Source organism: Periplaneta americana, chromosome 4 (genome assembly GCF_040183065.1).
Source record: "Periplaneta americana isolate PAMFEO1 chromosome 4, P.americana_PAMFEO1_priV1, whole genome shotgun sequence".
Lineage (NCBI taxonomy): Eukaryota > Metazoa > Arthropoda > Insecta > Blattodea > Blattidae > Periplaneta > Periplaneta americana.
The window spans coordinates 27,627,391-27,642,639 of NC_091120.1; the positions used below are offsets into that span (position 1 = coordinate 27,627,391).

General features: G+C 36.5%; 1 protein-coding gene across 5 annotated transcripts in view; it reads left to right on the forward strand.

Annotated features, from left to right (window-relative positions):
- The window catches only part of LOC138697636 (uncharacterized), a 308,784-nt gene that overhangs the window by 52,292 nt on the left and 241,243 nt on the right, over positions 1-15,249 (forward strand). For all 5 annotated transcript variants that reach the window (XR_011331589.1, XM_069823058.1, XM_069823057.1 and 2 more), the window contains exon 2: positions 3,509-3,706. Coding sequence is in view for 4 of the 5 variants with exons in the window: in XM_069823058.1 (XP_069679159.1) it covers positions 3,509-3,706 (198 nt within the window). In the remaining variant the exon portion in view is untranslated. The remainder of the gene's footprint in view (positions 1-3,508; positions 3,707-15,249) is intronic.

Consider the following 15,249-nt stretch of genomic DNA (forward strand, 5'->3'; position numbering starts at 1 on the left):
TTCTACGATAGTACGAAAATTTGCATTTTACCCACTGTTAGCAGTGCGTAAAGTGAGCCTTTAAAACACTAGTGCGTAAAAAGTAAGTTATCATTTTACGCACTGCCAAATAAAATGAAATATAATGCACAAACTTCATTCAATAAGAAATTAATGCATTACCTTGATCTTTCATGATAGAAATATTACACGTAACACAAATCTGTGGTGTTTGGTCAGAACGTAACTCCAAAAACGGCTTTTTTAAACTGAAAGCGCAGCCCTATATAAAACAGATCTCTTTCGTTTGGTTTAGCTGTGATATCCCCATCTAATCTTATGTTATTTTCATTCATATTTGTATGTAAACTGGAATTATGATTTGTGTAGGAAAAGTGATAATAAAAATGCTTATCTCAAAACAGGGTTTTTGAAGTATCATGTATTGACCAAACATTACAGAAACAAGTAACAAATTTAACATTCATATATTTTAGGCCGTATCGTTTTGAAGTTACATCTGGGGCAGAGTGCTGCAGAACAGCGCTTAGAACCGGTTTATATTTGACCGGTTGTAGATCAACCGGCGAGGTTGCACATTCGTTCGAATATCCGGCCTTGAAACGGTTGCGCCTGGCTAGACAGAACCACAGATATAGAGGACAGAATACCAAGCGCATTTCACCATACAGGAACTCTGATGACATTTTGTAACTACACAAATGGAGTAACAATTGAAGGAAATCTATTTTTCCTAATTAAAAATAGTGTTAGCTTGAAATTCTTAGGAAAACATTTGGGGCTAAGAGGGATGAAGTTACAGGAGAATGGAGAAAGTTACACAACGCAGAATTGCACGCATTGTATTCTTCACCTAGCATAATTAGGAACATTAAATCCAGACGAGATTCGAGATTTATATAAGGGTATAAAGGAATTTAAGAACGGATATCAGCCAAGGGTAAACGTGATCAAGGATGAGAATGGTGACTTGCTTGCAAACTCTCAATCAATCCTAAACAGATGGAAAAACCATTTTGCGCAACTACTAAATGTACATAGGCCAAATAGAAATGATCGGGACGAAATTGAAATACAAACTGCTGAGCCATTTATACCCGAACCCACGCTTTCAGAAGTCGAAATTGCGATAGAAAAACTGAAAAAGTACAAGTCTCCAGGTATCGATCGAATTCCAGCAGAATTAATACAAGAGGGTGGAAGTGCATTATATAGCGAAATTTATAAACTTGTACTTGCTATTTGGGAAAAGGAAATTGTACCAGAACAATGTAAGGAGTCCACAATTGTACCTATTTTTAAAAAGGGGGACAAAACCAACTGTGGTAACTTTCGAGGAATATCACTTTTGTTGACGTCGTACAAAATTTTGTCCAATATTCTTTTGAGAAGATTAACTCTGTACGTAGATGGGGATCATCAGTGCGGTTTTCGGCGTAATAGATCGACTATTGATCAGATTTTTTGTATTCGACAGATAATGGAGAAAAATGGGAGTATAAGGGTACAGTACATCAGTTATTCATAGATTTCAGAAAGGCATATGACTCGGTTAAGAGGGAAGTATATGATATTCTTATTGAATTTGGTATTCCCAAGAAACTAGTTCGATTAATTAAAATGTGTCTCATTGAAACATGGATTTAAAATGAAATTGAGGGAGGTGGGGTGTGATGATAGAGACTGGATTAATCTTGCACAGGATAGGGACCGATGGCGGGCTTATGTGAGGGCGCCAATGAACCTTCGGGTTCCTTAAAAGCCATTTGTAAGTAAGTAAGTATATCCAGACGATTGAGATGGGCAGAGCATGTAGCACGTATGGGCGACAATGAACCTGCGGGTTCCTTAATAGCCGTAAGTAAGTAAGTTAGCTTGAAATAAGATTATAATTGATTGGACACTTTGGTACATTTATCTTCATAACTAATATAGGAATCAACTGATGGACACCGGTAACAACAAAGGAAATAAGTATAAATGCATAGATGAAATCTGAAATGTAAACAAATACAAGAATGAAATAAAATACAATTACTTACAAAATAGAAGAGCAAATAAGTACACACTTACTATTGTAACGTTCGTACTTTAAACTTAAAATGCATAGGCTAGCTCTGAAAGAGTAGTTGTTAATATAGCCTATGTCTTTTAATTATTCTGAGTGGATGTATTATTATTTCTCTAATAAATCGTTTTTAGGGAGATAAAAAGTTATTAACATAAATAAAGACACTCTTATGATGCGTGCTTCAATCAATGAAGAGAGAGGAGGAAATATCAATTGAAAGATACACGATGACAATCGCGTCCTTGCAACGATTCTTGGAACTCCTGGATGGCTCAATATTATCGTCTTTCATGATCCAGAGCGTCCACCCGAGTGAGACTCGGACATTCGTTAAACCGAACATTGAACGCAAGAGCTTCGCATACTGTCAGGCGTTCAGTAGTATAATATGTATTTTCCTATCTTTCGTAACCGGTTATGCAGGACTCTAATCTGTAGTACTCATTGCAACAAGATGTAGTATTCAACTTTTCCTAACGCTATGTTGTTTATATGGCCGGTTTATACATGATACCGTGATCCTGAATAAAACAGGCTGTAATTCCAATTTATTAATGGTTCTGAGTTTAGACGGTCATGAAATCGTGATCATGAATAAAACAAGCTGCAATTCTAATTTCTTGATAGTTCTGAGTTTAGACGGCCATAAAGTCCTGATAATGAATGAAACAGGCTGTAATTCCAATTTATTAATGGTTCTGAATTTAGACGGTCATGAAATCGTGATCATGAATAAAACAAGCTGTAATTCTAATTTCTTGGTAGTTCTGAGGTTAGACGGCCATAAAGTCGTGATAATGAATGAAACAGGCTGTAATTCCAATTTATTAATGGTTCTGAGTTTAGACGGTCATGAAATCGTGATCATGACTAAAACAAGCTGTAATTCTAATTTCTTGATAGTCCTGAGTTTAGACGGCCATAAAGTCGTGATAATGAAAAACAGGCTGTAATTCCAATTTATCAATGGTTCTGAGTTTAGACGGTCATGAAATCGTGACCATGACTAAAACAAGCTGTAATTCTAATTTCTTGATAGTTCTGAGTTTAGACGGCCATAAAGTCGTGATAATGAAAAACAGGCTGTAATTCCAATTTATTAATGGTTCTGAGTTTAGACGGTCATGAAATCGTGACCATGACTAAAACAAGCTGTAATTCTAATTTCTTGATAGTTCTGAGTTTAGACGGCCATAAAGTCGTGATAATGAATGAAACAGGCTGTAATTTCAATTTATTAATGGTTCTGAGTTTAGACGGTCATGAAATCGTGATCACGAATAAAACAAGCTGTAATTCTAATTTCTTGATAGTTCTTAGTTTAGACGGCCATAAAGTCATGATAATGAATGAAACAGGCTGTAATTCCAATTTATTAATGATTCTGAGTTTAGACGGTCATGAAATAGTGATCTTATAACCTCTCCAACTGCACAGGTGGCAGCGCAGCCGAAGCGAGGGGCTGTCGGTTCCCCGGAGCACCCGCCCACTCTTCAGTGTTCTTCTCCGACGACTCGCTGGGCCCGGAGACAGTGGCCACGTACTCGTGTGAACGGGGCTTCGAGCTGCTGGGTCCCGCTCGGCGCGTATGTGGCCGCGACAGTCAGTGGACTCCAGAGGGCATCCCCTTCTGCGGTGAGTGTTAACACATCCGCTGCTTCTATTCTAAGGTTTCTGTTCTGGGAAGATGGTTCTTGTGATGTACGAAAAATTACAAAAAAAAAAAATGACCTGATTTGTTCCTAATGATCATAGTTTTCGAAATTTTTGTGCTGAATAAAGAAGCTTTTGACTATTAAATTAATCTAGAATGGATGTTATCTACTGAATTGAAGCTAGAAATTAATTTAATACCTCGAAGAACTAAACACAATCAAATACATAGCACAAGAAAACGGATACAACCCCAACATAATAGACAACATAATACGCAAGACAAAACAAAACCACAAAATAATACAACACAAACACAAGAACACAAAAAATACATCACACTAACATACGAAAACAAAAACACATATAAAATTGCAACCTCATTTAAGAAATTAAATTACAACATCGCATATAGAACAAATAACACTCTACAAAAACATCTCAACACACAAACAACACAAACAAACAAATACAACCACACAGGCGTATACAAACTCAAATGTAACACCTGCAACAACTTCTACATAGGACAGACAGGCAAATCATTTCAAACAGGTTACAAAGAACACATCACAGCCATAACAAAATTACAAAACACCTCCACATATGCAGAACACATCACAAATGTCAACCACACCTACAAAGACATCAACACAGACATGGAAATACTGCACATCCAACCAAAAAGCCAGAAACTCAACACACTAGAACAATATGAAATATATAGACACACAAAAACACAACCCAACGATATTCTCAACACACAACTCAATTTCAAAACACATACGCTCTTTGACTCTACACTACGAACGCACTATCACAGGAAACAAGGGGCGCCAAGCCCAACAACGACCAGTTCTGAAGATGACCCAAAATAGGCCGAAACATGTTAACAAGGTACGTTAAAATTTAACACAAGAAAGTCTCGTCATACATATTCCTAATTAATTAATTTTTTTTTTCTGCACGAAAGTTACATTATTCATTCTATTGGTACACTGTCTTTTTAGAAACTATGTACCTTAGAGATATAAAATGTTCAAGGTATGTTAATATATTACCGTGTATTGTGGGTCCCTATCACCACTGCATGGCACGTTCACAGGTTGCGGATAGAGGAGACGGCTTCCAGATATGGAGAATAGCTGCGAATATATTGAATAAGCAGTCGTGGACAGCCGATAAGGGGTGGTCCTCCAGCTAGGGGGTTGGGCGAAGGGCTAACAACCCAGCACTCTAAAAAAGAAAGCTTGTTACGAATCCATAAGATAAGAGTGTTAATCGAGAGACCGGAGGGAAAAAGACCTTTGGGGAGGCCGAGACGTAGATGGGAGGATAATATTAAAATGATGGGAGGGAGGTGGGATATGATGATAGAGACTGGATTAATCTTGCACAGGATAGGGACCGATGGCGGACTTATGTGAGGGCGGCAATGAACCTGCGGGTTTCTTAAAAGCCATTTGTAAGTATGTAAGTAATGTTAATACATTCACGATAGTCTTAATGATACAGTTATTTTAAAATATTACAAAAAATTTATGAGTTCTGTTCATTCTTCTAGATGGAAGAAAGTATTCTTTTTGAACGGTGAATATTTACTCAAGCCGTAGTAGAAGAATAATTGATACATTAAATGGATATTGTATGTTTTTACTTCAGCTTTATATCATATCTTTAACTGTGAACGATCGTTAATTTCACAGCTATTTTGCGATATAATTTCATGTATTATCAGTAGCCGATAGACTAGGAAAATACGAAGTTTGTGGGCGTTACACGACATTGAGGCGGGCATACTCTGTCGAAATTAGATAAAAAAATAATGATCGTGTCAAAATGAAACTCAATTAAGTAGACGAAAGTGCGTTTCAATTAGATATGTTGTAGATTCAGTTTATTCAGGATTTAGAAGTCCTTGAAAAATGTTCTAGGTTGCTGAGTTTCCAGCATCTCTGGATCAGCCAGTTTTTCCTGACCGGCCAGTTTTTCCTGATCCCGCTGCATTTTCCACTCTCGACAATAGCGTGGTATAGTTTATCAAATGATACCAAATGTTGCAGTACGACTGGAGTAAATTTATAATCATCGTTTCTGTCGCATACTCTTCGTTGTAACGCGTTTTCATTTTTACGGTCATCATACAACAGTAATACAACAGTTTAATATATACAGTCACGAAGCTTAAGTTGTGAGGGTGCTAGGAACAATAGACTGTGCAGGTACTATTTCACATTGTTTGTAATGAGGCGATATTAGCGATCCTAGTGGTTAGCAACTACCTATGGATGCATATTTACTACGTATTGAGCTTCGTGACTATATATAGTAGACTGTGGTAATACTACGAACTTTCCTTTGACAGACACACAATTCATTCGCTTAGAGAACATGGGAGCTTCACAGTGAATTGGTTATTGTCCGCCTAATTTTAAGTGATTATGTAACATTATTTCCCTGAAGAGGATGAAACCAAATTTTATGAAGATATAATAGGCTACTGTATTTTTCTGGCCTAGTCGTAACAGAGATAACGCACCTGAGGAGTTGTAGTGTGGGACTTCAATAAGATATCAGTGTTTTAACTTCAAAATATTACAGAATTTGCTTTTCATTTTGTAATATCTATTGATTCATTCATTCGTTCACAGTCTTCTGATCAAGAATAGGTCTTTCGCTGCAAACTCAGCTTACTCCAATCTTTCCTATTTTCCGCCTTCCTCTTAGTCTTCTTATACAATCTTAATATTGTCTATCATCTGATATCTTCTTCTCTCATTAACATTTCTCCCGTTCACCATTCCTTCCTGTGCATCCTTCAGTAGGCAGTTTCTTCTTAGCCAGTGGTCCAGCCAATTTCTTTTTCTCTTATTCCTCAGTTTCAGAATCATTCTTTCATCTGCTCTTTCCAACACGATTTCATTTATTATTCTGTCTGTCAATTTCACACGCTTCATTCTTCTCCACATCCACATTTGAAATGCTTCTATTCACTTCTCTTCACTTCGTCGTGATGTCCATGTTTCTGCCCCCATACAATGCAATACTCCACGCAAAGTAATTCACTAGTATCTTCCTTAGTTCTTTTTCCAGAGGTCCGCAGAAGATGCTCCTTTTTCTATTAAAAGCTTCCTTTGCCATTTCTATCCCCCTTTTGACTTCCTGGCAGCAGCTCATGTTAGCACTTATAGAAGGCCTACACCCCAAATATCTGAAACCGTCCACTTGTTCCACTGCCTCATTTCGAATTCGCTTCTTTACCGTCTTTAGTTTTATTTTTTTAGCCATAGTCTTCGTCTTATTTGCATTTATTTTCATCCCATAATAATTTGTAATATACAGACGTGGACAAATTATTAGCAAAATTGAAGATTTTTATTATATATTTTTACAAAATATGATTCTTCAATTTAGACTACACTTGACATTTTTGCGTATTTCCAAATTATTAGCAAAACTGAAGATTTGTACTGTATATTTTTAGAAAATTTCACTCTTCAATTTGGACTACATTTGATATTTTTGCATATTTACAAATTATTAGCAAAACTGAAGGTTTTTATTATATATTTTCACAAAATTCGATTCTTCAATTTGGAATACAGTTGACATTTTTGGATATTTTTTCAAATTATTAGCAAAACTGAAGATTTTTATTTTATAGTTTTACAAAATTTGACTCTTCAATTTAGGCTGTAGTTGACATTTTTGCTAATTTACAAATTTAACAAAATTGAAGATTTTTATTATGTATTTTTACAAAAATTTAACTCTTCAATTTAAACTACAGTTGACATTTTGCATATTTCTGTCTACTGTAATGATATAAATATGCAAAGTTGTCAATTGTAGTCTAAATTGAAAAGTCAAATTTTGTAAACAGAATTATCATAAAAATCGTCAATGTTGTTAATAATTTGTCCACGTCTGTATTGTATATTAAATTTGTACTCCCTCTGTTCCCAAATATGGTGTGAAAAGATGTCATTAGTTCTGTTCCAAAATATGGTATATATTTGTTAAAGTTCTCAGTAATATAATGTAACTTTAATACATCTTCTAGATACTTATTTGATTGATAAGTTAACATAAGAAAAACATAAAAATTAGTACATTTCATTCTGTGTGATGTCAAATTAATAAAAGAAAAAATAACATTGAATAATTTCAAGGAAAAATTGTTCCGGGGCCGGGTATCGATCTCGGGACCCTTCGCTTAGCGCACGAATGCTTTCCCGACTGAGCTACCCCAGGAACTTTACACGACACCGTCATCACAATTTCCTTTATATCCACACAACTCAAATGGACTGACAAGGCGCCAGAACCCAACTTTGAGTGCACACAAATTCTGTTTGACTTAAATTGTGGCTTCTTGTTAACGTACCTCCAGTAACGAAATACGGCGTCGTGTTCCTGGGGTAGCTCAGTCGGGAGAGCATTCGTGCGCTAAGCCGATACCCGGCCCCGGAACAATTTTTCCTTCAAATTATTCAAACCTGCTTTACAGGGAGCTACTACCTGAAAGCCAGATTTGCATTAAAAATAACATTGTTTTGAGAGGGGCAAATTAACATAAAAAACTGCAATAAATTATAACCAGTTTTTGTACGACTGCTGAGCCTTAGATATTTTATTCAGAATTGACTGAGTTGGTGTTACATTTTCTGCAACAGGAACACCACAGCAGGTGCCCATTTGATTTCTGTTCATAATGAACTATTTAAATATTATAGTTTGATGCACTACGGAAGATTAGCAACATTCACAACTGCACTGTCTGATAGTCCCTTCAATACTGCACAGAAAACCACACCGCGAAACATTTCGTGTTTGTTACTATACCATATTTTGGAACGGAGGGAGTAGTAAAACAGCTTCTGTTCTCATTAAATTTCATACAAAATAAATATAAACTCTTATTTTTTTACTGCAAACATTTAAAGTATTTGAGAAACAACATATGTCCACGAACTTTAGGGCACTCTGGCTCTCTCAGATATAATTAAACGTTACTTTAAAATATGTAGAAATAGGCTATTGCAATTCATATGAGCAGTTCATACTAAAAGGATAAGAACATACATACAATATTATTTATTAGCTGCAAACAGTTTTTTCCTCAGAACTTGTACTTAAGGGAAAATTACCAATTCAGATGGAGTACAAGGCAGATCTTGACAGAAAACCTGCACTATCTCGAAAACGGCTCATTCGTGAACTCATGCTAACCGAGAATTTTTTTGTTTATACAGGGACATCATTTTATTTTTACTTCAATTTTTATTGTACCTGAGTTTTTTGAATGTACTTCACTCCCACCCCTTCTACTAATGAAGTTCAACCGTTCTCCACACAGGTCCAAGACCGCATATACAGTCATAGTAGCCTTACGGTCATAGTAAACAGTACGTTCCAAAAATATGTTCGCGTTTTCCAGTGACGAAAGAGCTTTCAATATTGAATCATTTTCGCACAGGTACTGTCGTCCATTTGCCTACGTCGTATCCCGGTCTCCCCCACCAGCTTTTATTCGCCAGCTAGTGGCTGGGCTGACTTAGCTCTTTTCTGAGAACATTAATACCTGTTAGGAATGGACGTCTACGTAATATCATACAACTGTTTAAAGTAACTTAAATAAAAGGGCCTCGTTAAGTAATTAACTGTCACGTGATTTCCCCCCCTTCTACGACCCTACGACATAACCACTTGGACGGACAGTAGATAGTATGCCTGAGTAATTTTATCTTTTCGGATCGGGCAGAAGTGAAGATTGAATTTACAGTACGTAAGGTACGTACTCTTTTACAGAGTAGGTACAGAATTATTTCAACATGAGTTATTAGTACGAAGGACGAAACTGGTAATACAAATAATCTATAGTGCGATAATATGCACATTAGAACTGAAGCCTGTATCGAAATGAACTGCCACCATTTTAAAAAATGTGTTTAAATATCCATATTATGATTATTTTTCAATTTAACTTCATTCTCTATATTGTACGCTAATGTGCTGAGGACAGTATAATATACACTGCATAATGAATACTCCACTTGGACAGCTCAGTTCGTGAGTAAAAATACTCATTGTTAATACTGTACTGTATTTTGATTAAACAAAAACCTAATGAAAATGATCAAACTCAAAAGCGCGATATTTCCTAGTTTACGTAAATGGATGAACTACTTTTCTTCCCTCCTATACCTAGTAAAGTGATTGTATGTATATTACGCCAGTATCATCGAACTACAGTCGTGGAAGGGGGTAGCAAACGGCGTTGATCCAGAGGTATAGCCTAGTTAACATTAAAAATTTTAGTAAAAATAAAATGATGTCTTTGTATTTCTTAAACTATTGACCATCATTTTTTAAACACACTGTATATTTTACAACATCGGAGTATCGCTTTATAGTTCGTGTTACAAGAAAGTAAACTTGACTGGGGAATAGAGGCACGCAGTAAAATGAAATGTATCTGAAACGTGTTCACTGGGCAGTTGAAGAAGCCGGGTCCGCGCAGCGCCGGGCTGGCCGCGTGGCTCAGACGCTGACACCTCATGCTTTTTGCAACGCGACTCACAGTCATCGATACACGAGTAGCGGCTTTGGGCTCTGAGATATCTCATACATTATGCAGCGCACAGGAATCAATAGGAAATCGCGAGTTTTGCTTTTCAATTATTGTCACTAACATACCGCATTCGTAGTGCAATACACGTATGTGTCGCCCCAGCTCGCTCATAATGTATTTAGACATATGAGTGAAGGCTTCACACACCGCTGGAAGCAAACCCTTGCATAAAATTTCCAAAATGTTAGTCCCCATCACACTCTGCAAGTATTTTATTGACTTCATGCAAACACGTGCAAACAAATGTTGTGCTATAGCTTACAATTTCCCATTGACAAACCCAGAAGAGCACAACAAATGTAAGGGACTGGCCACAAAATAAACTCGGCACGAGGTGTTACTATAAACATGTATTTGCGCAAAAATCTTTACCTCTGTTTGTTTGGAGCATCACAATGCTTTCTCCTTTATACAGGGACATCATTTTATTTTTACTAACATTTTTAATATTAACCTGTCTATACCTTTAGAGAACCGGAAACACCGCTTGCTCCCCCCTCCAAGACTGGAGTTCGATGATACTGGCGTAAAACACAAATCACTCTACTAGGTATAGGAAGGAAGAAAAGTAGTTCATCTATTTACGTAAACTAGGAAATATCGCGATTTTGAGTTTGATAATTTTCATTAGGTTTTTCTTTAATCAAAGTACAGTACTGTATTAAGAACAAGTGTTTTTACTCACGAAGTGAGTTATCCATGCGAACGTATTCATTATGCAGTGTATATTATACTGTCTACAGCAAATTAGCGTACAATATAGAGAAAGAAGTTAAATTGAAAAATAATCATAATATGAATATTTAAACACAATTTTGAAAATGGTGGCCGTTCATTTCGATACAGGCTTCAGTTCTTTTGTGCATATTATCGCACTATAGACTATTGCATCAATTCCAATTGCCAGTTTCGTCCTTCGTACTAGTAACTCATGTTGAAATAATTCTGTACCTACTCTACGTACTGTAAATTCAATCTTCACTTCTGCCCGACCCGAAAATATAAAATTACTCAGACATGCTATCTACTGTCCGTCCAAGTGGTTATGCCGCAGGATTGTAGAAAGGGAGGAAATCACGTGACAGTTAATTACTTAACGAGGCCCTTTTATTTAAGTTAAATTAAACAGCTGTATAATATTACGTAAACTTCCAATTCCTAAGAGAAATTAATGTTTTCAGAAAAGAGCTAAGACAGCCCAGCTATTTCAGAGGGGCGAGCAGAAGCAGGTGGGGGAAATCGAAATGCGACGTAGGCAAACGGACAGTACCTGTGCGAAAATATGATTCAATATTGAAAGCTCTTTCGTCACTGGAAAACGCGAACATATTTCTGGAACGTACTATACTCAGTAACTCAGTACTGCTTACTATCTGCGGTCTTGGTTCTGTGTGGAGTTGGAACTTCCTTAGTAGAAGGGGTGGGAGTGAAGTACATTAAAAAACTCAGGTACAATAAAAATTGAAGTAAAAATAAAATGATGTCCTTGTATAAGTTTAGCCGTGAGACAAGCGAGCCTTGGTTCAAATCCTAGTTGAGGTTTACCCGGTGTTTGCAACCTATTAGAGCAAATGCTGGGTAAGTTTCAGCGTTGCTCCTTGGACACATTCCCCAGGCATTATAAACAGTAATTTCATTAGAGGTTTTGATTTGTCCTAGAGCTGGGGACGGAGCGAGTAGAACTGTTGAGTTACTCGGTTCTATCGGTTTATGTGCTTGGCAGCGGAGCACCGAAGTTACTCGGTTAACCGTAGCCGTTACCGGTCAGTTCAAATGTTCAGAGTTCTCGTGTTTTACTTAATTCTAGCAGACAACAACGTAGGTACTGTTGTATTTAAATATTTTCTGCTGCAGGACAAATTATTTCCTTATCCCCAAGGCGGACTGAAAAGCCTCTAGTATTGAAGAGGAGTTCATCCTATTATATGACCTGTCAAGTGGGCCTAAGTGTGGACTTCGGTCCTGCGTTCATAGACATCTATGACGTAGTGCAGAGGGCGGCCACTAGAGGGAACCCAAGAGTTGGAGCTTAATCTGAGACGATTCTGACCGGCGTCGGAGTTGTATCCGGTGTGGCTTAGTGGATAAAGCATCAGCACGTAGAGCTGAAAACCCGGGTTCAAATCCCGGCGCCGGAGAGAATTTTTCTCCGTTCCATTACTCTTTCATCGTATGATGACGCAGAATATCTGCATGGAAATATCATATGTACTTCGGTACATTAAAATAATATATATGATATGCGTAAATCACTTCGTGATTTAATACGGCGCTTATTCCGTCGGATCCCGGCCAACTAGTCACTCATATCGAGTGCACCTCAGCACATGTGTGGACTTCGGTCCTGCGTTCATAGAGATCTATGACGTAGTGCAGAGGGCGGCCACTAGAGGGAACCCAAGAGTTGGAGCTTAATCTGAGACGATTCTGACCGGCGTCGGAGTTGTATCCGGTGTGGCTTAGTGGATAAAGCATCAGCACGTAGAGCTGAAAACCCGGGTTCAAATCCCGGCGCCTGAGAGAATTTTTCTCCGTTCCATTACTCTTTCATCGTCTAATGAACACTGACAGTCTGAACATATTTTATGTACATATAATAATATAATAATAATATTATTATCATATTAGAGTATTTGATTAATATTGAATTATGTTAAAAAAGGAAGCGCATTATATTTTTCTTCTATTTGTGTTAATTGGATTTGTGTTACCTCATCAGTCATCATTTTATTTGTATTTCTTTCTACGAATTATGTTACCTAATTACTTTAATTTATCAATAATATTACTCTTCAGCAAAGAGAACATGGTTGTATTGAAGGCTAGTAATGTTATAAAATAAATAAACATTATGTTCTTCAGTTTAAGATTCCACGTTTTATTAATTATTTTATCCACTTTCCTTAATAGTAAATAATTCTGTGTGTTATTTTTAAGTATTTTAGGCAGCGCTTCATGGAGCCCATTTCTTTCTATCTTCTCTTTTACTTAGCTGCAGCGTTTAACGTTTACCTCACATGTTAATTTATTAGCTGTTAGTATTATAAATTATTTTATCAATTTTATTTCGTCTGTCATATATAACAACAGTGAAAGTTAAATAGGCCTTTCATACAAAATACTCCGCAAATAGTTGTAATCACGCAAATGAAATTTGTAACTGCCATTTTGCAATGAAGAGAAGAACTTTTTTCTCGTCAATTGGCAAAGCGAAAGCTCTTTATTACAACGCTTTTAAAACACGCTTGGTTTCACTTTCAAGGTACGTTCTAAAATCAACTCAATCTATCTAAAATTTAAATCTGCCGAAACAAATTTGTACTCGGTTCAACCGAGTAATGACGTCACAGTAACTGCTCCGAACCGCTCCGTCCCCAGCCCTAATTTGTCCAGAGAAAATCAAAACTCTAGTGGGATTTAATTGACTATTACACTATTAGAAGAAAGTACTATATAAAGATTATGTAGCTCAGTCGGCAGACTCGCTGCCCTGCTGATCCGGAACTGCGCTCGGGCTTGGGTTGGATCCCCAGTTTGGTCTGATTGGTTGGTTTCTTCCGAGGTTTTCCCCAGCCGTGTGACTGATGCCGGGTGGTCTATGGCGAGTCCTCAATCTCACTTCACTTCACCCCGTTTGGTCTGATTACCTGGTTGGGTTTTTCTCGAGGTTTTCCCCAACCTTAAGGCAAATGTCAGGTAATCTGTTGGCGAATCCTTGGCTTCACCTCATCTTACTGCATCTCGCCAAAAAATTGTAAAATTTGAAATTGTAAAAAACTGTAAAAATTGTAATTGTAATCTTGCAAAATTTTTGCTTGTTCCACATCTTAAAGCTTCATTGCTAATGTAAGATCTATGGAATACAATAAATGAAGTGAGATGAAATAAGAAATACAGTAATCTAACACAATAAAATATTAATTGACTTACTAAACTGTCTTGAAAATGTATTATTGTACCATCTCATCATTACAGATATTCCGCTAAATGGCAGTAGTGTCTTAAGATCAGTGTTCTCTTGCTATCAGTTGTGCCAATTATATAATCTTCTTTCAACAATATGGACGATTACTAGTCAAGAAGGTTTTGTTGATTCAGTTTCATTCTTATTAAAACAGTTGCATTCCACTTCAATTATATTAAACAATCTCTGATACCTAACTATCCATATCCTCTTACAGCAGAAGCTATAGCATAACCTAAACAATATAAACAAGATAAATGATAGAAAAGTTTTAATTAAGAATGATGAAATAAACATGAATCATTTTAAAAGGTACAGTTATTGAAAGTACAATGTTGGCAAACAAAGAAACAAATACTAGGGAGGTGATAGAAACAAACATATTAGAGAGGTTATAAAAAAACAAATGTAAAAAAAATGTGGTAAAATTGTAGGATAAGCAGCTATGATTGATTGAAACGCGTCATTCCATACTGTTTTATTGTTTAAAAGTAGTATGATGTAGTAAAATTGTAATAGTCATTTTAATTTCACTGATGGTAGATAATCATGGCTGTTGATAAAGCGTCGTAAAATAAACCAATTAAACATCTACACTTCGAATGCCTACCTTAGTTAAAAAAAAATAAACTATAAACAGTAAGTGGTTTCTTTAGAAGTCGCGTAAGTCATGAAACGCAAGTTTTGGAGAAGTACAAAAAAACTGTTTAGAGAAATTTATGAGTGAATATTTGAAATACTCTAAATGTAACTGGTTCGTACAAGCATAATGTAAAATTTTATGTGAAAAAGAATCATTTTGTAATAGAATATGACACAACACAATGTTACTCTCCACACAAAGCACTTCACTAGTCTCTTCTTTAGTTCTTTCTCCAGAAGTCCGCAGAAGATGCTCCTTTTTTCTATTAAAAGCTTTCTTGGCCA